The sequence below is a fragment of the Sipha flava genome, unplaced genomic scaffold, assembly GCF_003268045.1.
Source record: "Sipha flava isolate LNK unplaced genomic scaffold, YSA_version1 69_pilon_pilon, whole genome shotgun sequence".
Classification (NCBI taxonomy): Eukaryota; Metazoa; Arthropoda; class Insecta; order Hemiptera; family Aphididae; genus Sipha; species Sipha flava.
Genome location: NW_020273609.1, coordinates 1,395,313 through 1,419,631, shown reverse-complemented (window position 1 = coordinate 1,419,631; position 24,319 = coordinate 1,395,313). Strand labels below are relative to the sequence as shown.

Below are 24,319 nucleotides of genomic sequence, written 5' to 3'. Positions count from 1 at the left end.
AACATTCATTAGGAAGAAAAATGTAATTGTCTTACATAGAGTAAAGATATGATCCAGAGATATTAATAAATTTCACAATTGTTTTACTAATGAAGAATACTAGTTAAGTTTCTAAAATTATTTATGACAACTGTAGCAAATTAATTGAAACAAAATGTGCAAATAACACAAAAATATAATTTAAAGATGAAGAGATATTGGAATGGACGGCTGAATCAGATCTGTAAATCTTAGGGTAAAATATATTTGGAGCACTATAAAAACTGCTCGTTACAAAGATATGTAATTTTAACAAAGGTCCTTAATGTATACAATTAAAAATTTAAAAACATTTAAATAATAACACATTATATTGGAAACATTAATTTTTCATACTTATGAAAAAAAGTTGTACGAATGCTAATATAAAAACTATAGTGTTTAAATAATAAATATTCATTAAACTTATAATATCAGGCAAGAATACAATATATATATATATATATTTTAATTAATAAAATGCTTAGTGTAAAAAAAAATCAACGGGAAATAAACACTGGTAAATATAACGGGATAGTCTTTAACAAGGGTAAGGTGAAAATATACTATATACAATCAACAAAATAATATAGATATTATAAGTATACAGGAATGTTTATAATAATAGAGGAAGTTTATCTTTCATTTTTTTTTTCTTTGGCAGGGATAACTCTCTTTGGCCTACTGTTTGTTTAAAAAACATGCCTGAACATAATATGATATACAAAATTTAATATTTTATTTACATTCATATTCACTATCACTAAATTTAACTATTTTATCAATAGATATTAGATATGAATATGTTATTACATTTAAATAGAAAGTATATTAATAAAAGAACTTACTTCCACAAAATGGTATAGTCGGTTAGTTTTTAAATAACTATAATGGATTTAAAATTTAAAACAAAAAAACTAAAAATGTACATACAATTGTAATTTTTAAGTATTCATTGAATATATTTTTCAATATACTTATGTAGTAAAAACATATTATTAATTTAGAACAATGGAATGGTATGGTTTTATTATGAAAAATATGTTTAAAACCAAAATCAACACCGACTTCCATAATCACAAATGTTATTATATATAATAATGTTATAATATATATTAATATAAAATAATATCGTACCTTTTCCCTTGATAAACACAAACCATAAGTTATCAAGGTTAAAACACGAAAAAACATTCATACATAAACTATCTATAAAAAAAACCTAATCCTAATTTGATTATGATTACTGAAAAAATCTTTTACAATTACATTTAGTATGCGTGCGCAAAGCAAATATTCCCCCACCAGAATAGTTATTTCTGTCAAAAATCAAAAGATGTAAATTGATATTGACAAATATGACGTGTTTGTTAGTATATTATAATAATGACTGTCTTATTGTTAAAACAATAAGAGCACCCTGCCCGTCGTCTGACCAACGGCGGAAGGTCACTAAAGTACTACGTCGGGCAGGGGCGCCGCACACTAGGCGGACGATGTCACTTTACGTTCTTTATAGTAGATCTCTTCAGATTCTTTGTTGCACAGCAGTAACACAACAGCACCAAATAAAAATATTCCGGCGCCCCATCCTACCCCGTAAGCCCAGCCGAACTCCCACACAGTGCGGTTTCCTGTAAAAATTCATATGATTACATATGTAAAAAAAATAATTTTAAATAAATCTTGTTTACCTAGATTTAATTCAGCGGCAAAACACACTGGGTATACAATCAAAGCTATCAACAAGGACAATACTGTAAACACAACATAAATATATTAATAAAAATGAATTGTAGTTTAGAATTAGAAAAACTACAATGAAATACCCACATGCAAGTAACATGACATAAACAGCTACTCTGTAAAACTTGTACTTGGTTCTCTGATCTTTGCTCCTTAACCCAAGTCCTGTTAAAAGAGTAGCTACTATGTCTGTGACCAATGTGACTATACACAAAGCTGCAGCAACTCTTATGTATCCTATATTAATAAAATTAAGAAAAATAAATAAATAGTTTAAATCAAATGATCAAGGTTACATATCACAATTGAAACATACCAACTTCACGTGTTGGATAACAATCTGGACCATTATTAGGTACATTAAAAGGCAATGGTGTGGGTGCATTCACCGCAATGCAGTGAGAAAATAAACCTTGACGCCAACCAGCTGATAATAGCCAATCAGTGGACGTCAATGTCAACAGCATCAATACAATTACAATAAGACCGCATATCAAGGCAATCACCTGTGAAAATAATTCAAAATAAATTATAGAAGTTTCAAAAAAGAATTGATGTAGTTAACCGTTTTTGTAGCATATCACATGAAAAGTAATATTTTTTTTTTAATCTTAAACTTTAAAACAATAATAATATGAAAAATAATCACATAAAGGGTTAGTAATTTTAAACATTAAACATGGTAATAACATTTATTATAATATTAAATGTTATAAATAAATAAAATTATAATAATATAAAAAATGCAAGGGATCTTCTATTTTATATTAAAGAAAATGTATAATCTGTTACAAATTAACAATAAGCGTATTGCTTGATGAAAAAAAAAAAATATATATATATTTACAGTAACATTAATAGTGTGAATAACGTGAATGGTATATTAATGTTTAATGAATGTTGTAATGTAAAAATAATCTATCGAAAAACAATTTTTATGGTCTTGTTACTGGAAAATTTTTTTTTAATAATGTAAAGAGACCTGCACCAACCTGGCAACATAACTAGTTAGTTAAATTTCAATTCATTTAATATGAAATATAATTTTGTAATACCTACATATTTTTTTCTGCATAAACCCTTAACTATTTTTAATTGACAAATAATAAACGTAATGTCAAAAGAACTACATTACGTGATTAATTAGCAATGCATGTAATAACGCCGTAATAATATACGAGACATTTCAACGATTTCAAAGAAATACTCCAGAACTATAAAGAATCCTATACGGGGGTAGTTAGGGTAATTGAACAAAATGTTTTTTCGTTGTACGTCCAAGTCGAGGCTCTACAACATTGTTTCCCAACCGGTGGTCCCATATATATTTTTTTTCTATTTCTATTAGAAATTGTTGTTACTATTTTTTTTTTTTTTTTTTTAAATAGTGAAAAAATTACGGATTATTGAAGAACCGTAGAATATTATTATCGATGTTGTTGCCAACGATCGATAAGTATTTCCTACTTTTATCAGTGTGTAGGTAACCATAAGCGCAATTTGGGAGGCTCAGCCCTTCCAACATCCAAATTAGCCCCTCCAATCAAAATCATGTCTCTCTAATTTTCATAAAATTGATGTGGTCCGTGATGGTAAAAAGATTGGAAAACACTGCTCGGAAATTACTTCTTACGGCTAAGCCAAACTCTGAAATAGAAGAACGACGACGACGTGTGTTCCTAACCTGAGCACTATAACCCTTGTCTGACTGCATCGACCTGCCGTGCCAGTCTTCCGTCTCAGCAGCCGTCGCTGTCGCCGGATGCAGCGACAGTTCCTGGCGCCGTTGCCACGTATTAGTGTCCACGGTAGTCCGTGTGTGGATCAGCTTGCCACCGTGTCGCGCGCCCGTCTTGTACGCGATTAAGGGCGAGATGCCCCTCGCAGTTTACCGTCAAAAACGTATCAGAAACAAAATACGAGCCGTACGACGACGGAGATAACGAGCGATTACGTGCTTCACTGGTACAAGTGATTATGGTCCGTATTTACTGTATTGGCGTATTTGTAGACGCGTACGAGAATACGAGAATGGGTGAGTTCGCGTGAAATGTACTCGGCAAGCAGTGGCGGCACGCACGTGCGGTGAAACGAAAATAAAAACAAAACGGAACACAACGCGTTTGACCGTCTCGCGAAAACCGTAGAAATATTTCTAACGTCGTACACGTCCTCCGTGTCACTCCGGATTTCCACGTAAAATATTCGATACGTACCAACTGCGTTATACGACAATATAGCAACGCGTCAATATATACTCTTTTCGAGTGAACACTCACACACACATACACACACCCGCACGCACGTCCCTTTGCGAATCTCGGCGAATCCCCACACGCGCATGCTCAACAAGGATCACCCTCCTCCCATCGAGCACACGCATACATGTACAGTGATTCGTCCTTCCCTCCGCGTCGCGCCAGAAGCCATTTTTCCGAATGGACGACAGTGCGTCGAGTGCGCGAGGGCCGATCGATGAGACGTCCGCGGTCGGTCGGTCGGACGCGGTATCTATGCGCCGCCGCGAGAACCCTGTGGCGGTGAGAGCGGACGTCGTTGCAGGTACGTCGCGGTTGCGCGGTCGAGCTTCGCAGTCCGCGGTCCTGCCTTTAGTCACCATATCCTACATATAACCGCAGAACGCGTTCCGAGGTGAACGTTTCAAGTTTTATCCGGCATCCAATCACACGGTGTACGTCCTATTACCGTCCCTCCGACCCACGACCGCGCACACTCACTTCGTCCATCACTCCGTCTGTTACTTCCCCTCACTGCACCGTCACTCTTTCGCCATGACGACGATCTGTATTCCGTGACCGACTTAGGTGCTCTCTTCACGCAACATTTTGGGTAGTTTTTCAAATTGTTATTTCCTTTTCAACACCCGGCTACAATACACTATTCTGCACTCAACAATCGCAACGGCTTCATTACCGCACCGACTGAAACGGACGAACAGTGTACACAAGCACGTCATCTGATACAACGACGATCGCCGCGCCACAATATATACATACTACGGTGGTAAACTATCCATCGACCACGGAAACACTGATTGAAGTCGGAAATATAATTGTTCAAAGTCAGTATACATATTATTATTATTATTATTATTATTAGTTAAGTGTTTATTAATATCAAACGACGTTGTGTTGTTTGTTACGGGATTCCGAATGATATGAGTACATACATTAAATATTGTCAAGGGAGAATCGTCACATGGAGAATTGTCCGTTCAACTACCAGTTGAATGAAAGCATCATATATCATCTACTGTAACAAACATATGTTACGCTCACTGTTTCAACTATAGTGTCCGGGAATCGATAAAATAATGAATAAACTATTCTTTTTTTACATACAAATATTTATAATTTTTTAATTTTCCCTGCCTAGAAATAAATTAATAAATTAAGGATGATTTTTTTTCAATCAAAAAATAATTTTTACCACAGCTAATTTAATAGTTTAAATCTACAATATCATTTAAAAAATCCATCGCACAAAAGAATATGGTGCATTTCAGATTAATACAAATCAGTTTAGAGAAGAGGTTAGATCTTAATCATAATTTTCAATATGTACTTACGAAATTGATTTATGTCTCATTTATTGATATGTATTGTGAGTTAAGTGATTATAACTGTTACAACTGTATAACTTTCCATATAACTAGGTATCTTATAATTAAATTATATATTTAATAAAATCAAAATATAAATTTTAATATGTCTTTTTTTACCAGGGCTACAAACTACAGGGAGTTCTACATATAATAATAAATAATTTAGTAAATAGGATATATGTGCAAAAATATATTAATTCTTTCCTTCTAGGAACTTGTCTAGAAGTACCATAGTAATATCATAAAAAATAACTATTTAAACATTCATAGTTATAATAATAGTACAATAATTAGATCTAAGTCTTATTATAAAAATTTTTAATATTTCATAATTACCTAACTACCTATGTGAATTAATATTCTTAGTTTGTTATAAATTAATTTATTTAATCAAATGAAAACTTTTAGTAATTAATTATTTTGTAATTAATACTAAAATACTTACTTTTAAAGGTCTAGTAATAGTAATAGTTTCAACTGTAGTGGTTTGGGCCATATTATCTTCTGATAATATCTGTTCGGAACAAAATAAAAAAATAATAATAATATATTAATAAAGCATCATTAAGAAAAACTAAATATAATCAAAAAATTAATAAATATAATAAAAGTTAAAACTGATCAATTATATACCAAAAAGCCAATCGTTGAAAAATATCTGGTGATTTGCAACTCATCTGTAATAACAATTAATTTGACAAAATATATGCCACCATTTATATGGTATTAGATTTATAACAAAAAACTACTAAATATAACACTATTATAAACACATTGACAAAAATTTTTAAAGAACATGTGATTAATCAGTAGGGAAGAAATTATATATTTTTACTTTTAATTATTAAAATTTTAAGCTATTTATTTAAGCTTCATTAATAACATTTTATCAAACTTAAACAACAAGAATTTTTAATTTTCATAAATAATTTAAAATTAAAAATATATCCTAAAATAATATAATAATTATACAGTATATAAACAATAGTTATTCTAAAATTTGTTAACTAAATCATTTACTAATTATTTTAAAGCCAAGCTTTAATCAAAATGTTTGTTTTAAATTAGTATGTATAGATTTCAATTGTATGGATATAGATTTCAATGTAAATATGGTAAATTATTAACTTATTATATACATAGGTGAATAATTATACATATTATTCAATTAACAGTATATTTATTTTTTTTTAGTTTTACATTAAATATACATATTAACATAATTTAAACAATATCAATCAAAGAATCCTACAAAGGACTACAAAGGAACGTGTTTTATTTAAAAACTTGTAGACAAGGAATATTTATTTCTAGAGATTTCCTAATCTTATTGAAAAATAGGTGTTCTGTGAATTATTCACAGAGTACTTCCTGTGAACGAAAAATGTTTATCCAAAATTACGAAAGTTGTATAAGTGGTATACCTTTTGAAAAAAAACTTTTTAATTGTTATTATTACAAAAAAAAAATTACATATGAATTTTTTAAAATCTTGCATATAAAAGAGTTTATATTCTTATGTTCACAATGTAACCACAATTTGACTACTTATAATGTTAGTGTACATACCATTTTCTTGTTTATGCATTATTTAAAATCGTCAAATGTGGTCATTGATAATTTTATGTCATATTAATTCATACCCAAGATGATAACATACACATTACCTAGGGGTATTAATTTAAGTATTGACCTCATTTGTAACTCTATAAAAGGAATAAGGTATATTAACTGCAATAAAATACATACTTACTCTACATATAAACTGGTATAAAGTATACACAGAATGAAGTCAGTTAACAATTACATAATACGAAAAGTTATAAGTTTAAAAAGATTTAAGAATTAATTACGTCACTCGCACTACTGGTATTCGCAGTATTCGCACTCGGACTAATCAATGATATAAAACCTGTGGATTGTATATTGTTTTCATTGACCAATACCGTGATTAGATATGCGTGATATAAAAAATGCACTTAAAAATAATTTCCTATCACTTGTGTTTATAAGAAACCAGTGTGACCATTTAATAATTTTAAAAATGAGTACCATATAACAAAATAAAATATTGATAAAAAAAACGCAAATCCGTTCTACAATACTATTATTTAGTGCTTTAAATGGAAAAAAATAAAAATAAGATGATAAAGTATAAAAATTATCCCTGTGCATGCAAACGTCTTATTGTTAGGTGAAAGCTTTGCCCACACCACAACTGCAACCGTATTTCTCAGTATATAGAAATGATTAAATATTCTTTTTTACTTTAAAATTAAAAAAAAGTATAGGTACTTATAATTAATATATATTAATAAAAAAAAATTGTTTATATTATAAATTTAAATATGCCCATAAATTCTGATATAAATGATCAATGTTATGTTCATCTCGTTTTGGACATCTTGTTTCTTTTGCACTTCTTTTACCTAATTTAATCATATACATACTTTAAATAATTGCACAGGTGGTCCAACACATATAATAAATACTAATGATACTATGTGCTCAGAAGTTTAATCGTTCGTCGTATTTCAATGAAAATTGTACTAGTAAACATGTACTACGGTTAAAATTGTTGTTAAAACCGATAGTATGTGGTCCATTTATTGGTTCCCATCTGCACTGTACCCGTACAACGCAGTAGTCGTTATTTATAATCTATAAATAAATTTATTGAATTTATCACTTTAAAATCTTAATTATTATTTTTTTTTTTTAATAATAACATTTAAAATTACAGTGTTTTTTTTTTTTACTTGCATAAATGTAATAAAATTAAAAAATGAATCCCGCCACATGCAAAAAAAATTAGAAGGGATATGGAAAAATATTTCTGAAATAACAGTAGGACTCCGTCCCCCTACAATTCAAGCATTGTTATTACTGTTGTACATTACAGCTATATTGTTCTGTGTAATATACGAACCTGATATGAATGAAATACAAAAATCTTGAAAATTGTAACGTAAATCTTCATCACGAATGACAAATTGTTCCGGTTTCTTTTTTTGAAATCTAAAAATCCAAACTTACATTTTTTGTTTTGTACAGGTACCTATGTTAAATTACGACTGCTCCAATATTGTATCTACCTACATATTTGTATCAAAATACTTTTGAAACGTTTAGCCAGATGAAAAATATTTAAAAATAAAGGCTAAATATAGGCTCCAATATATTTAATTGATATACTTTAATATTTATAAATACCCTTATATTAACAATTAATAGAAATTTAATAACGTTAAAGTTAATAGAATTACTTTTTTAAAGAAAAGGAAACTGAGAACTAATTAAGTTAGGTACATTATGTTTAATTTTTTTAAAAAGCGGTATTTTACCTGCATGCAAATACGAGTAACAGTCTCGTAAAACTGTTCTTCATGAATCCAGAATTCTCATTTTTGAATAAAGTCTAAAGATGCATATTGAAACTAGTTTATTTAATTAAATATTATCAGCCAAATTCTAATTGAATAAATTACTTTTAAAATGACAAGATATCTTACCTTTATAGTATAAATAAAGTTTTAAAAACTGTTTATTTTATCAATATTTTATAAGTAAAATCATACAGAACAAAAGTATGTCTCATAATTGTTTTATATCATTCGCAAAACATTGATCAAAGGGGTTGCTAGTTATTTTATTAGTTCCTAAAAGCAATTACTTTCATTTTGTTGAATTATTTTTGCAATAAATCGAGTAATGGTTTTTGTACTAAAACTTCGAATTTCCACGAAAATCATCTAAATTATATTATTTATGTAAGCATAAATAAATAAATCACTACAAAGTCAAAAATCCTTTGATGTACATTTTATATTATTTACATTTATTTTTGGCCAATATAATTTGAATATAAATTATATATAAAATGTATGTTGAATAAAGTAGATCAAATTGTAATGTTGTAGTTTAACTAAAAAAAACATTTTAAATGTATAAAACATAATTATTTTAGTAGAGAAAATATACTAAAAATTACTATTTGTTTTGTTTTCTATTCCTAATGAAATATATTTTACAAAATTATTAATTTTAACTGAAAAAGCTCTGTATACCTAACTTAAGAAACTATTAATGATTTTCGTTTAATTTTTTTCATGAAATGTAAATTTTTAATGCGTTTAATCACTAAAATATTTGTATTTTTTTCTGTATCATTTTGTAAAAACAATATCAACTGTGGATTTTCAAGCGACTTGCAGATAGTCAATATATTCTATTGTTTGAAACCCGTCAAATATTATTTTTCTCAATTGAAATATTAAACGATAAATTAAAAACGATTTTCTTAAAAGAGGAGCTAGTATAGTAGCTTGGTTCACTCATTTCGGTAGTTTAAAAAATAACTTAAATAATTTGATTTGGAATAGCTGTATAGGTATAGCTATTAACTATGTTTATATTTTAATTACTGTTATTTTAAATTGACTGTATTATTGTTTTCGATTGTGCGTGTAGGTATTATTTATTGTCAGACTTGTTTAAATTCGAACGAATCTGCATCAACATTTAAAATGTTTGTAAAAACACAAAAAAGAAACTATTTTTTAATATGCTTTATACATTTATAATCACCAGTTTTGTATTTTAGTAGGTATTTATGGTTTTTCATAGGTACGATTAAAAGAAAAATGCATCACTGCATAAGAAATCCATGTTCATCGACGTAGAAATCGAGTTTCATGTATATTTTTACGTTTAGGATTTTTAATGTGAATTATAATTTATCAAATTAATTGATCATAGGCGTGAGTACGGTGTTGGCCGGGTGGGCCGCTGCTCCCTCTGCGGACTCTGGCTTTTTCTTTAATAAAGGTATATCTATATTATACAAGATAGCGAACATTTTTACATTTTACATGAATAAGGTAAAGCAAGTTTTAATCTTATAGTATAGAATTGATATCTGTGAATAAATGTAATAAAGTTATTAGTTACTAATCAGACTAATCAGAACTTGCATTTAATATAAAAATTGAAGATGTAATTGATACATTCAAAAACCTTACTCCCGTGGACAGAAGGATGGAGTTGTAAATAGTATAGTAATATGTAAATAAGGATTTCTTAGATAGAAAGTTTAAATAGTATTTATTTTTATATTTGCATATTGAATTAAATAAATAATTTATAAAATATAAAATATTTAATTATACTAGTAGTCTTTAGTACAGTAATCTTTGGTTCACTTTTTTTAAGAGGCCCCTCCTGAAGACAAAGTCTGCGCACGCCTATGTAATTGATTGTATTATTTCATCTAGGTATGTGGTAAATAATGAGACTACAAGGAGACATGGAATCAACCGATGACGAGCTTGACCAAAGTGTGTTCGAAAATAAAAATGGTCTAGCCGACGACATGGCGTTTTTGGCCAGTATGCCCGAATTATGTGATGTCACTTTTTTAGTTGGTGACACAAGGGAGCCAGTGTGTGCTGTTAAAGCGGTTTTAGCTGCAAGAAGTCGGTAAGATATTTATAACAGTTAATTGTAAAATTTACTATTGCCTATACGAGTATAATTTGATTATTTATTTTACTTTTTGTTACATTCATTAAAAATAAATTGTTTATAAAATGTATGTGACATCAATTGTATTATATTGGGGAGGATAAGCTTAACTTAAAAAGCTTTTGAACATGAATATACAAAGCGTATTTTGTATTGAATTTATTATGTAAGAATATTTGTATGTAGAATTTAAAACTATCTGAATAATGGATGTTCAACAGTCTGTTGCATATGATTAATGGACAGCTACATATGTAGTAATTTTAACATTCAGCACTTTACAAAAATGAAATAAAAATAGATCACAAATCGACAAAATCATTAATTTATATACTACAACACTTTATTCATATATTAATAGAATGACAAACTAATAATACGTATTATTGGTTAACTGCTTAAAATGAACCTAATATCAATTTATATTATGAGTAATCAATATTTTTAGCATGCTAACTTACTGTTATAATTTTATTATTAAAAAAATGCATTCATAAGTGCAGAAGAAAATTATAAGTTTGATTAAAGTATTAGTTTCTTTTATAATCAGAGTTAAAATGTACTATATACATAATATACTTAATACTTACTTCACAGTATATAAGACGCTATAAGTTAAAAATCAAATAATTATCAGAATTAAAAGCAAAATAAAAAAATTTTGTAGTATTAATTTTTTAAATATAAGTTAGTTATTAAAATAAATAATTTATTAGTGACACAAATTAACCCAAATAAAGTTATTATTTTATAAATAATTAGATCCATATTAGTGTAAATTGAGTTTGATAAAAATTTGATCAATGAATTATTAAACTATGAAAAAATTATTGTTAATAATTTATTAAATATTATATTTTTAGAGTTTTTCATAAGATGCTATATCAACCACCAAGTCCTCAAAGGAAAAAGGAAGTTATACCAAAAGAGACTACGAAACTTAGACGGCCTACATTTCTAAAACGTAGCAGTGAACCACTTCTCAATGTAAAAAACGCTAATACTCAAGTATGATTATAGTACCTACATGATAGTTACTCGAAATAAATTTATATCATTAAAAATTCTATAATATAATTAAAAACAAAAATTGTTAGTTTTTTACATGCCATCGAAAATGTTTAATTAATATTTTATCATAACAGACACAATCTAATCAGCATCAAACAGTCATAGTTGATGAATTTGAACCAGACGTGTTTCGTCAGCTCATTGAATACATTCACACTGGTTGCGTAACTTTGCAACCCAGGACGTTATTGGGTAAGGCTATTTTGAATATGTTATTTTTTTATTTTAAGTTTTTTATTTGTTTATAAGTATTTATATTAAGTATCGATATTAATTTATTGTTATGTAAATAGGAGTACTGAATGCAGCAGATTATTATGGACTGGAAGATTTACGAAAAGCGTGCACGGGATTCGTCCAATGTTGTATAAATGTAGACACTGTTTGTGCGCTCTTGTCGTCGGCTGAACGATATATACAATATAAATGCACCAAAAGTCTTGTGCAGAAGGTAAATAACATTTTACTCTAACAATTATCGTAGCCAATCGTATAATTTAAGAAGTTCTTATTGTTGAAATTTTAGGTTTTGGAATTCGTCGACGAACATGGAAATGAAGTTTTGAATTTAGGATCATTTGCTTTATTACCACTACATGTGGTCCGGTTGATATTAAGTAGAGATGAACTGAAAGCAGACGAATTTACTAAATTTCAAGTATGTAAATATTGGGTACTATAAAATAATTTTTTCCAATAGTAACAAAGGTTACTAATAATTAAATTGTGGTATATAAAGGCTGCACTTATGTGGACAATGAAATATGGCGATACTAATTCGAACGTCGATTGGAAAGAAGTTTTCGTAGAAAATTTTATGTCCTCCATTCAGTATCACAAAATACCGGCTAATGTTTTGATGAACGAAGTGGAACCCTTAAAACTGGTTCCATATGAAGTGATCATGACGTCATTAGCTTATCAGGTGCGTAAAAATTATTATGTTGAATTAAATAAATATTTTTTTTTACAGAAAAAATTATACGCTCAATGACTAAATAATGCTCGATTCGTAAACGAGTGCTCATGATGTTATTGTTCTAGGCAGACCCCTCCTGTGTCGATCCCGACAAATTGAAGAGGGCCTTGAGAATGGGCAATTACCATGGGCTGATGGGTATCAGTAGTACAATTGGTACAGTAACGACCGAAAGAACCATGTCGATGCAGAGTTCAGGCACACATCATGGTTCCAGTTCGACCATTAGTTCAATTGGATCTAGCGATCTAGTTGGTTCTGACAAAACTTGATCCGAGAGAACTCCGAGTTCATAGGCGTGTGCATTAGCCTTAATTTTGATTTTACCAAAAACTTCCATTAAGTCAATAATTAGGCATTACGTCTAATAAATAAGTACTACATTTTTTTCACTTTAAATAATCAGATTTATTCTAATACAAAAAGACTGCGAGGGTTATTAAAAGATAAATTTTACCTTAAAATATTAATAACGAAATATCAATTTATTACATAAAAATGAATAACAAATTTATATTGTTATTAATTTAAAACGAAATTATTATTAAGGACCAATGATAATCAAAAGTTACCTTTATCAATGTAAACATATATATTTCAATTACTATTTGCGCACGCCTATGCTCAATGATTAACAAATAACAAGCTTAATATTTGTTAAAAAAAATTCCGTTGACATTTTAACAAATATTAATAGATTTGAGATCTGTATGAAATTCAATTTCAATTGATGCTAATCTGTTTATCAAGTTTAAAATAATCATATATTTGAAATATTTTAAACTATTTAAATTATTTAAGATACATAGATATGATATATAAGTACTAAGCATCAAATAATTATTAAATCATTTTCATTCATTATTTTTTCAGTTACTCAAACTTTCAAAACACTTATCATTGTTAATGCACAGATTAAAAATTTGGTATAAGATAATATATTTTATTACTTAGGTACTAAATATTTGAACAAACTAATCAATTAAATATTTTAATATTTGGTACAAGTTCAGCGTATAGATACTATTAGATAGTTTTATGCAATTAAGCATAATTTATGTGTTTACAATTTATTAATCATTCATTTGAAACAAACTTAAAAATGTATTTTAACTGTTTATTACTAACTTCAACTAGTGTCCTTTCTTCAAATAATTAATACATTTTACTTGTACCACAGAAATCTGAGAGTTTCTCATTTACATAATATACTTCCAAATTGTACTCATTATTATCTTGTATATATTTATCACCTACAATAAAAACAATTTACTTTCGAATCAAATTAATGAAACAAAAAATATAGTTTTATAGAGAGTTTCATTTCAAAAAATATCTATTAAATTTAATAGAATATTTTTTAACATTTATCTAAATCTAGATCATATGTAACCTACAATTATATTATTATTATTATATTATAATACATTTATAACAAATAATATTTATATTTCAAAATTTGTGCCAAAATATGTTGCCTAATATTTTATCTATTTAAATTATTTATGTGTTCTATATAATTGATAAAAATACTTAATATTTTTAATATTTTATGTTTGTATTATATTTAATGATAATTAAATTTTAAAATGGTTGTCATAATATATTTTGTATAAACGTTTTAATCTTCATTATCATTCCTGAATTATATTGAAAAAATTATATATATTATACTAAAACTTTCATAAAATTATAATTAATTAACAAAATTATAATATATATATAGTAATACAACAAGAAAATATATTATATTAATTTAAAATATTTTAAACGAGTTATTAAATAACAAGAGTTTATAAACCTCCACGAATAAAAAAAAAACTACAGGTACTTAATAATAACAATTGCATTTATATACTTGTATAATACAAATATATATTATACTAATAAGTAATAAATATAGTTTAATTTGCATAAATTACATAATAATTTAATTATGATTTATAGATTTACTTAAATATATATATGTATTAGCAGCATTTTTATATTTGGGCGAAAAAAATAAGAATACTTATTATTTATTAATAATTCTATATGAGTTATGTTCATGACATTTTATATTCAAAAACACTTTTTAAAACTGGTTCATCGTTTATAGTTTATTATTTGACACACTAAAATCTTGGCTAGAAAGTTAATTTTCTCGTAAAGTATCTATTTTAAACTTATTGTAATGCGCCTACTTTAAGATTTTGTTTTTGTCTAATTAACTAATAGGAAAATTTTATATATGTTTAATAATTGTTTATTATATCCTTATAATTTCAAATCTCGATTATGTATTTTTTATTTCATACTGTTCATTCATAAATGTTTGTAACTTTTTTTAATTATTATATACATTTTTTTTTTTTTTAATACTTATTAAAAAATTATTATTATATTTATTCAATAATACTTATTGATTCAATATTAATATTAATGTGATATGTATTATAAATTAATGTTCATTTTTCATTAATTAAATTATTTCATTTTAATTTTCAGTTAATGTTTCATATATTCATCCACCTTGTGCAATTTTTTTTTAAATTTCCATATCACTCACTATGATTCCCGATTTCATCTATGTACAATAAATACCGTAATTTAAATTTCCGATTAATCAAGCTAGTTTAACTCGTTATTGTTGATGTTCTATTTTTAACGTCATTGTTGACGTATGAGCGTTTCGCTCACATAGTTAAACATGATATCAAAAATCAAAAAAAAAAAAAACTTCCAAATAATTTGTTATATATAAAGTTTATGTAAAATCACAAATCTAAAAATAATTCTAAAAAAAAAAAAATTATCAATAAGCGGTATCATCAAACTCATCATCAATTTCGCTTATTTTCACTATTATAAATATAAACTCTTGGTGTCGACTAGGACCATAAAATCGAATAAAGAATTTTACTCGGCGTATTTCGCCGGTAGTATTACTGTTAATTTTAACTGGAAGAAAATATAAAGATAACAAGACAGCGGACTGTATAAAGAATAAGGATGAGATATATATGTATGTAACCTGGTGTGACCAATAATACTATAAACTGAATAAAATTAAACTAATTGACGTATATTAACACATATTGAATAATATATAACTAATACGATCAAATAGCTATATAATAATAATAAAAGGAAGAAAAGACGAACGTGACCTGACCCTCCTGGAACAGATGGGATGACGCCGTTGATGAAGAACGTTGAAGTCTGGAGCTGGCTGGATGGAAAGTTACAGTATGGTGGTGGTGACAAAACAACCGCGGCCGAAACGCAAACAAACAAGAATATACACCAGACGGTGATAATCGGAAGACACAGGCGGAAACGAGGTCGACGCCCTTGCGCGTATGAACCCGAGAATCAAGTGGCGGAAAACACACCGATACTGGTTGGCATGACGGAGGCGTAAATAGTCTGGTTCACATTCACGCACAACGAAACAAAAACACACGGGGGATCACACGCGAGTGGTGCAAAGGGCCGTTGACAGACGCAATGCCGGCCGAATACATCTGGGCTGTGTGTGTGTCGCGACGGACGCCTGCAAAACCACACCGATAGCCATCAGAAAACGCATTGCACTCTGGTGTTTTTGTTGGGGTGTGAGATACCTCCTTCGGGACAGCTCTGGGACCCAGTGACGTAAACGGGGTTGTGAAAATGTAGCACTTGCACCACCACATCTAAAATGTGGTGGTGAAAAGGTATATTTTGCATCTTCAGAATATTATTGAAAATTTTACACTTATAATATTTTTAAAAATTAAGGAAACCAGCATACTAAAAAAAAAATTTTGATTGGTTTTTTTTATTAATATTATAACAATAAAGGTTTTACTGCTAAAATAGTTCAAAATGTATTTATTATTTAAAGAAATATATGGTAAAAACAGGGGTGGATCTAAGGGGGGGTTCAGGGGTCAGCTGACCCACAATTAATATTTGTTAACAAAATTGGCCTCTTGGAAATTTTTTTCTCTTATTAGACCTTGATTTGGACTCTTGGACAGTTGGCCCATCAGAGTTACTAGAAAAACGAATGCATTGTTTATTCAAAATTTAAAATTTTTAAATTTGTAATTTATATTTTAAATTATATCGTTTTAGTAAAAATTTAAGTAAATCATATTTTATTCCGTACGTGTGTTGCGCTGATAAAATTAGATTATATTTATTAATCGTAAATAAGTCATTATCGGTGGTATCACTAATTCTAAAATATAATATAAATATACTTATACTCTTTTATGAGCATATTGTGTTTTTTTTTTTTACAAGGTATTCATTTCTAATTCAGTTTCATCCCTAATAAATGGCCTCTTGAAATGGCTTGACCCACAGTTCCTCGATTCTGGGTATGCCCCTGGGTAAACATAGTTTTTTGGGAAGTATTTTGCTTAGGAATATGGAAAATAGTTGTGTTGGAAATTATTAGTTGTGAATATGACTCTGCACCACAAAAAATTGAACCCAATTTACGCCACTAATCGAACCCAAATTATTTCACTTTTTTATTTCAACAGCAACACTAAATATACCAATAATGTGGATATTTAAATGTGTGTAATCACCAGCGTTATAAAACGGCACACACGTAACGCACATCAGAACGACAAATTGTTTAACAAGAATTAAAACCAGTACATGTTTTTGTAAGATTTAGTATAACGGCGCAAGGATATGTAATTTAACATCATACGTACGTTGTGTCTCATTACGCGTATTTGATTCATTATTAATTCTTTTTAAATTTAAACCATCATTTATACTATATTAGCTTCTTAGATTACTCACAAAAGTATGAACATTTTAAAACTTTGGGAAAATAACAAAAATGTGAAATACATACATGATGTTATGAAGTTTATAGAAATTGATCATTGAATACATTAATAAATGATTGATTGAGAATATATTAATAATAAATAAAAAAATATAATAATCAAGACTGGGCATTAACGAGTTAAAAGTTAAAATTAAATTAAAACGTTAAGTTAATTTTAATTAAGATAATTAACTCGTTACTTTTTTTACAAATTAACTTTAAGCTAATTTTAGTGCAAAGAATAATGCAAATTATTAAATGAGGTTTTTAGTATATTCATAATTTACTTTATTAATATGAATTTCCTGTAGACGAAAATAATATGAAAAATAACTTTAATAGTCATTATATGGGCTTTATTTTACCATTATTTTAGTTATTTATTTACCATTATTTAGTTTTATAACATTGTTATTGTCTAGATCTAGTGTCGGATAAGGGATTAATTACAAAACAACTGTGGTACAATTTCCAATTTAATTTCATTATTCAACTAGCATGTGGTCTGTTCACATCTCGTTAAAATGTATAATATATTGTTATTAGTTTATTAATTTATTAGCTTATTATATTTCTGTGAAAGTTTATTATTTCTTTATTAATTAATTAGTTATTAATAGTTATCAATTAGCTAATTAATACATTTTATGTATAATTTTCTTGAACGTAAAAGTACTAATATTACTAATATTATGTGTGCAATTTTTTATTTTAGCAAAATTTAACTTTAAACTAAGGTAAGAAACTTTTTTTCAAAGTTAACTTTTAACATAAAGAGTTAACGAAAAAAATATAAGTAACTTTTAATGTAACTTAACTTAATTATTTTAAAATAACTTAACGAGGAAAAAAAATTAACTTGCTCAGCCTTGATAATAATTATATGATATATTAGCTATTTTCGTCCATTGGTCTAGGAATATAGCAATATTTCACTACGCAGAATCAAAATTGTAATTAGACGTTGAAATACAAGCTTCAAGGTAGTAACCAATGTTGAGACTTAACTAGATAAAAATGTAGTTATCTTTTACGTTATCTAGATGAACAGTTACAAGTTATCTAAATAATTACCTGAAACGAAAACCTCACCTATTTAAATCTAGATAAGTTCATCAGTAAAAACAATTTATTTCTTATTTTTTATTTGACATAAAAAACAGATTTTACTTTTTATTATACAGAAAATTAATAGATATCTGGTATAATAAGCATAATAATGATGAGTTAAAATTAATATGAATGATATTAGAAAGCCGCCCACCGACATACTTGAGACTATGAAAATAATCTCGAAAAAATTTATTTCATTTATCATATACATAAAAACATAATTTATTAATAATTTTATATGAGATCCTGATGTTCAAAAATATATTATTTCGTGGGATTGAATGATGTAACGTTTCTTAATATCAAAATTATTATTATTAGACATTATTGTTTATACTATTAATTTATAATTTTTGTACAATGTATATTAATTTTAATATATTACAGTGTTTAAATTAGATTTAAGTGTTTGTTAAGGTATACTCTCAAAATGTAAGATTTGGTTAAATTAAAAAAAAAAATATAATATAATAATCTAGATGAAATTAGGTTATCTTTAACTAGATAAAAAGTTCTTATCTAATTCCAACACTGGTATTAACTAATTAACTATACAACTTAATCAAAGAAAACATACACATCTATCAATTAGTTTCTATATGAAAAACAGTAATGGGCAAAAGTCGCAACAAGACAAGTTTAGTTAATAATAAATGAAATAATCGATTGTTTACCAATCAGACAAATTTTAATTTCTAAAAATATAATATATTATTGTTCATCACAACACAAATACGCTCGATCAAGTAAAAAACCAGTTCGTGTTTGACCTCCGACCGTGAAACACGTACATTGCGTACTCCGTATTTATAAGCTTCGATAGCATAAGTATAAAGTGCAACCGTCAATCAGGTAATATGAATATCTTATCTCCACACATTTAGAATATTCTTAATTACGTACATAAATCATTACCCATCATAGGCGACGACACTGCAGGCAAAATGCCTGCACTAAATACCCATCCAAATCCAGAATTAAATGAAGATATACTTAATACTAACCAAAAACCCAACTACCCATTCACTCCACCTACACAAAATAAAACAAATAACAAACTCAACAGCCAAACCGAGATTGTCTACAACAGCCTAAATAATATAAATGATAACACCACTAACCCAAAAAGTTTTGCCGAAACAACAGCAAACAGACACATACCTAAAAAACCAAGCTATAGTACTATCAGCAATAGAAGGAATTAAAATAATTGATTACCTAACAGCGATAAGTCAATACACCGCACCCACCAATATTATTGTCGTATCGCGCATTTCTAATAAACGTTTCTGCGTATTCCTTAACAATCAAAACACCGTCGATGAATTGATAAAAAATCACAATAAAATATTTATCAACAACAATGAAATTACCATAAGAAAACTAATCAGCCCGTCAAAAAAAATAACACTATCAAACGTATACCCAATTATTCCAGACCAATCCATAATAAACGCATTACACAATCTAGGAATTAGAACGACGTCTACAATTTTTTCCTTAAAATCAGCTGCGTCCTCAGATATATTTGCACATGTTTCAAGCTTTAGAAGACAAATACACATAAACCCAGAAGACATGGACAAAATACCCGATTCAATATTAATTAAACAAGAAGATACTACTTTCCGCATATTCATAACAAACGACACGCAAACATGTTTTATTTGCAAACAAAGTGATCACATCTCAACAACATGCAAATACAACACGGAAAACAATAAAGAAATAAACAAATTAATCAATCAATCAACACCTTTGAACATGTAAACACCCAACAAAACACAAAAGCACTTAAAGATACAAATAGCACCATAGCTGACAACAATCAACCAATAAGTTACAACGTTCAAGATCCCCATCACAGTTATTATACAAATAAAAAAGTAGAAACACTTAAACGACCAGCACCAACATCAACGAGTCCGAATTCCCCTCCATCACCTATATCTAAAACAATAAATGACCCACTTCCACCCGAATTTAACACAAAATCACAAAGCAATTTAAAAAAAAACAAAACCAAAAAAATCAAAGAGTAAAAAACCGGGCAACCTCAGACTCGTCATCCATTTCTAGTCTAGATGCCCTAGATAAACAACTAGAACTTTGCTATGACTTTCTCATGCAAAATCCCAGTTTACCCATCAGATATGAATCACTAAAATTTATAATTGAAAATTTCTCGAATAAAAACCTAAAAATACATGACTTATGTAATCAAGTCGGAACAAATGCCTAGGAAGTACTTAACCCACTAGAAAATATACACCCTATGCTAATTAATTACAGTATTAAGATCAAAGTAAAAAAGTTGACAAATTTACTGTTTCAAGTGCTTCCTACCGAAGACCACCCTACCGAACGGGAAATTTAAAATACAACACTAAACACTACCACCCGCAATGAACAAAAGAAGCATAAAAATCCTACAGTGGAACCTAAATGGTTTCTACAAGATACTCGATGAACTGAAATTATTAATATCCGAACACGATCCTGAAATACTCTGTCAACAAGAAACTAACTTCAATAATTTTAACGTAGCAAAACTTAAAAATTACAACGAATACTACATAAACAGAATAGATTGCCTACGCGACAGCGGTGGCGCAGCAATATACATTAAAAAAGATTACCCAAGCAAAGTAATAAATATAACCTCAAATTTGGAAGTCATAGTAGCTACAGTTAAACTAAATGACTTTGAATTGAACATATACCTCCCCAATCAACACAAATTCATAAAAAACGACATAGAAAATATAATAAAACAAATATCTAGCCCTTTCATAATAACAGGTGATTTTAACAGCCACAATAATATATGGGGATCCAAAAAAACCGACAACCGAGGAAAAGAAATCGAAAAAATATTATATGATGAAAACCTAACTCTACTAAACAACCAGGAACCCACCCGAATTAACCCTTCAAACGGAAAATTCTCAAATATTGATCTAACGTTTACCAATACTAACCTCTCCCAACGCTTAGAGTGGAAAGTTCTGCCCAATATCACCAGCAGTGACCACTTCCACATAATAATCCAAATCACCCCCAGATACAACGACGCAAATCATAACACAGAAAGATGGAACCTGAAAAAACCAAATTGGACCCTATTCTCGGAATCATTAGAAATGGAAATATCAAAAATCAAAAACATTGAAACATTAAATATAAATCAGTTAACAGAAGTCCTAACAAAACATATAGTAAAAATAGATGAATTAACAATTGGAAAAATAAAAACAAAAAACCTAAAACCCAGGGTACCTTGGTGGAACCTTGATATAAAAAAAGCCATTATTGAAAAAAAAAGGAAGCACTTAAAAATTACAAAAAAACCAAAAAACCAAAAAGATTTTATAAACTTCAAAAAACTTAGAGCCTAATCAAAATATTTAATAAAAACAAGCAAAAAATTATCATGGGAAAAATTTACCAGCAACATCAATAACAAGGTGGACAGCAAACTAATTTGGAACAAAATTAAATCCCTCAAAGGGCTCAGTAGAAATAATAAAATAAACTTATATGACAAAAATACAAATGAACTTATAAACGACCCAGAACAAATACCAAACGAACTGGGAGAATACTTTTACAAAAACAGTAGTAATCAATATTACACCACTCAATTTAATACATTCAAATAACAATGCGAAAAAGAAACCATAATAAATACAGCAGATAAAAACCACACCGAACAAATTCAAATGAACCACCCTATAACTTCACAAGAGATAAGCCATTTCATAACAAAAAGCAAAAGTCCTGGACCAGATCAAATATCATATGAATTTATCTATAATTTTGGAAGAAGAACACTTGAAGTACTAACATCACTGTACAATAAAATTGTACGGGAAGGAGTATGGCCAGAAACTTGGAAATGCGGAATAGTAATTCCAATACCAAAACCAGAAAAAAACAAATTCAACACTGAAGGATATAGACCAATTACATTCCTCAACACGATGTGCAAATTACTAGAAAAAAATCATAAACTTTAGGCTAAACTGGCTACTGGAAAAAAACCTTTTCTTTTCTTCACAACAAAACAGATTCAGAAAACACCGGAGCACAATTAACAATCTCATTGAAATTAAAGAAATTACCCAAACGTTCAACAATAAACAAATTATGGGAATAATAAACCTCAATATTGCCAAAGCGTATGAATGCACATGGAGACACAATATTATAATAAAATTGAACAAAATAATTAGTAAAGGAAACTTTCTAAATTACTTTCTTAATTACCAACTTTCTAGAAAACCGCACATTTAGGGTAATAGCAAACAACTACCTATCTACTGAGTTTACTCAAGAAAATGGAGTTCCTCAAGGATCGGCACTCTTAGTTACGCTCTTCCTTATAGCAATCAATGACATAACGAAAAATTGCTTACCACCAATTAAATGTAATCTATACGCAGATGATTTCAAAATTTGGTGCAGAAGTAATAATAAAAGCACCGTCCAAAGACAATTACAAACAACCACCAATAATTTAGAAAAATGGTCAAAGAAAACAGGCTTCAGTTTCTCACCCGAAAAATCAAGTTGTACTATCTTCACAAAAAGAAGAAAAGTTGGCGAGCTGCAAATAACTATAGATAAAACCTTAATTCAAAAAAAAAAAACACAGTGAAAATGCTTGGCGTTTTGTTTGATAGACAGCTATCATGGACCCCATACATAAAATATCTAAAAACAAACACCACTAACGCAATCAATATAATGAAAATTCTATCACATACTTCGTGGGGAGGAAGCACAAGCACCTTAATAAAAATTCATAAATCCTTAATTCAATCCAAACTGAACTACGGAGCAATATTATATAAAACAGCATCTAACTCCAAACTTAACATTATCGATTGTGTTAACAACAGTGGACTAAGACTTGCATTTAGAGCATTTCGAAGTAGTCAAATTTTTAGCATTTTTATTTTAGCCGGGGAGCCCCCCCTCGAAATAAAAAGGATAGAGATACACCTTAAATACACAGAAAGATGCGCCAGGTCCAATATCACCATACACGAAAAAAACAATAATGATCTCATAAAACTAATCAAAGAAAACAAAATTAATCTACCCCATATTATAACCAATGAACTAATCACCCATCCGCCTTGGACAAGAAAATACCCAATTAATACAGAGCTCAATTCATTACCCAAACAACAAACACCGCATAATATATACAGAAACCATTTAAAAAGCATAATAGAAAACTATAAAAATAACCAAGAAGTGTATACAGATGGATCTAAAACACATGAAGGAGTCGGGCTATCCATAATATTCCCCCCAAAAAAAATACTGTACAAACTACCCCCCAATTGTTCATATTCACAGCGGAAGCGATGGCTATTCTAAAGGCTATTGAGATCATTATTGAAGAAGAACATTC

The 24,319-nt window shown here is 28.5% G+C and overlaps 2 protein-coding genes across 5 annotated transcripts; one reads left to right on the top strand and one right to left on the bottom strand.

Moving 5' to 3' along the window:
• Window positions 1–1,059: 1,059 nt before the first annotated feature.
• On the bottom strand, window positions 1,060–7,323 carry LOC112692002 (transmembrane protein 47). Of its 3 annotated transcripts, none has more exons than XM_025566504.1 (6): window positions 7,139–7,323; window positions 5,835–5,903; window positions 2,081–2,270; window positions 1,852–2,001; window positions 1,713–1,775; window positions 1,060–1,652 (listed from the first exon to the last, which is right to left on the bottom strand). In XM_025566504.1, the coding sequence occupies exons 2-6, from the start codon at window positions 5,883–5,885 to the stop codon at window positions 1,504–1,506; spliced, it is 603 nt and encodes a 200-aa protein (XP_025422289.1). In that variant the 5' UTR covers window positions 5,886–5,903; window positions 7,139–7,323; the 3' UTR covers window positions 1,060–1,503. The 3 variants fall into 3 exon arrangements, with proteins under 3 accessions (XP_025422289.1, XP_025422288.1, XP_025422290.1); XM_025566503.1 differs by having other exon boundaries at window positions 7,143–7,322; XM_025566505.1 differs by lacking the exon at window positions 7,139–7,323 and adding an exon at window positions 6,023–6,041.
• Window positions 3,485–13,616, top strand: LOC112692001 (serine-enriched protein). Of its 2 annotated transcripts, none has more exons than XM_025566501.1 (8): window positions 3,485–4,846; window positions 10,663–10,867; window positions 11,776–11,920; window positions 12,058–12,175; window positions 12,277–12,434; window positions 12,510–12,641; window positions 12,723–12,908; window positions 13,028–13,616. In XM_025566501.1, the coding sequence occupies exons 2-8, from the start codon at window positions 10,677–10,679 to the stop codon at window positions 13,232–13,234; spliced, it is 1,137 nt and encodes a 378-aa protein (XP_025422286.1). In that variant the 5' UTR covers window positions 3,485–4,846; window positions 10,663–10,676; the 3' UTR covers window positions 13,235–13,616. The 2 variants fall into 2 exon arrangements, with proteins under 2 accessions (XP_025422286.1, XP_025422287.1); XM_025566502.1 differs by having other exon boundaries at window positions 13,032–13,161.
• Window positions 13,617–24,319: the final 10,703 nt, after the last annotated feature.

Excerpts from the sequence above, each read along its gene's own strand:
- LOC112692002 (XM_025566504.1), bottom strand. The coding sequence starts at position 5,885 with ATGGCCCAAACCACTACAGTTGAAACTATTACTATTACTAGACCTTTA. Across the intron at positions 2,002-2,080 it reads TTATCCAACACGTGAAGTTG|GATACATAAGAGTTGCTGCA; the intron begins GTATGTTTCAAT and ends TTATTAATATAG. Across the intron at positions 1,653-1,712 it reads TGCCGCTGAATTAAATCTAG|GAAACCGCACTGTGTGGGAG; the intron begins GTAAACAAGATT and ends GAATTTTTACAG.
- LOC112692001 (XM_025566501.1), top strand. The coding sequence starts at position 10,677 with ATGAGACTACAAGGAGACATGGAATCAACCGATGACGAGCTTGACCAA. Across the intron at positions 12,176-12,276 it reads GCAACCCAGGACGTTATTGG|GAGTACTGAATGCAGCAGAT; the intron begins GTAAGGCTATTT and ends TTATGTAAATAG. Across the intron at positions 12,909-13,027 it reads TGACGTCATTAGCTTATCAG|GCAGACCCCTCCTGTGTCGA; the intron begins GTGCGTAAAAAT and ends TTATTGTTCTAG.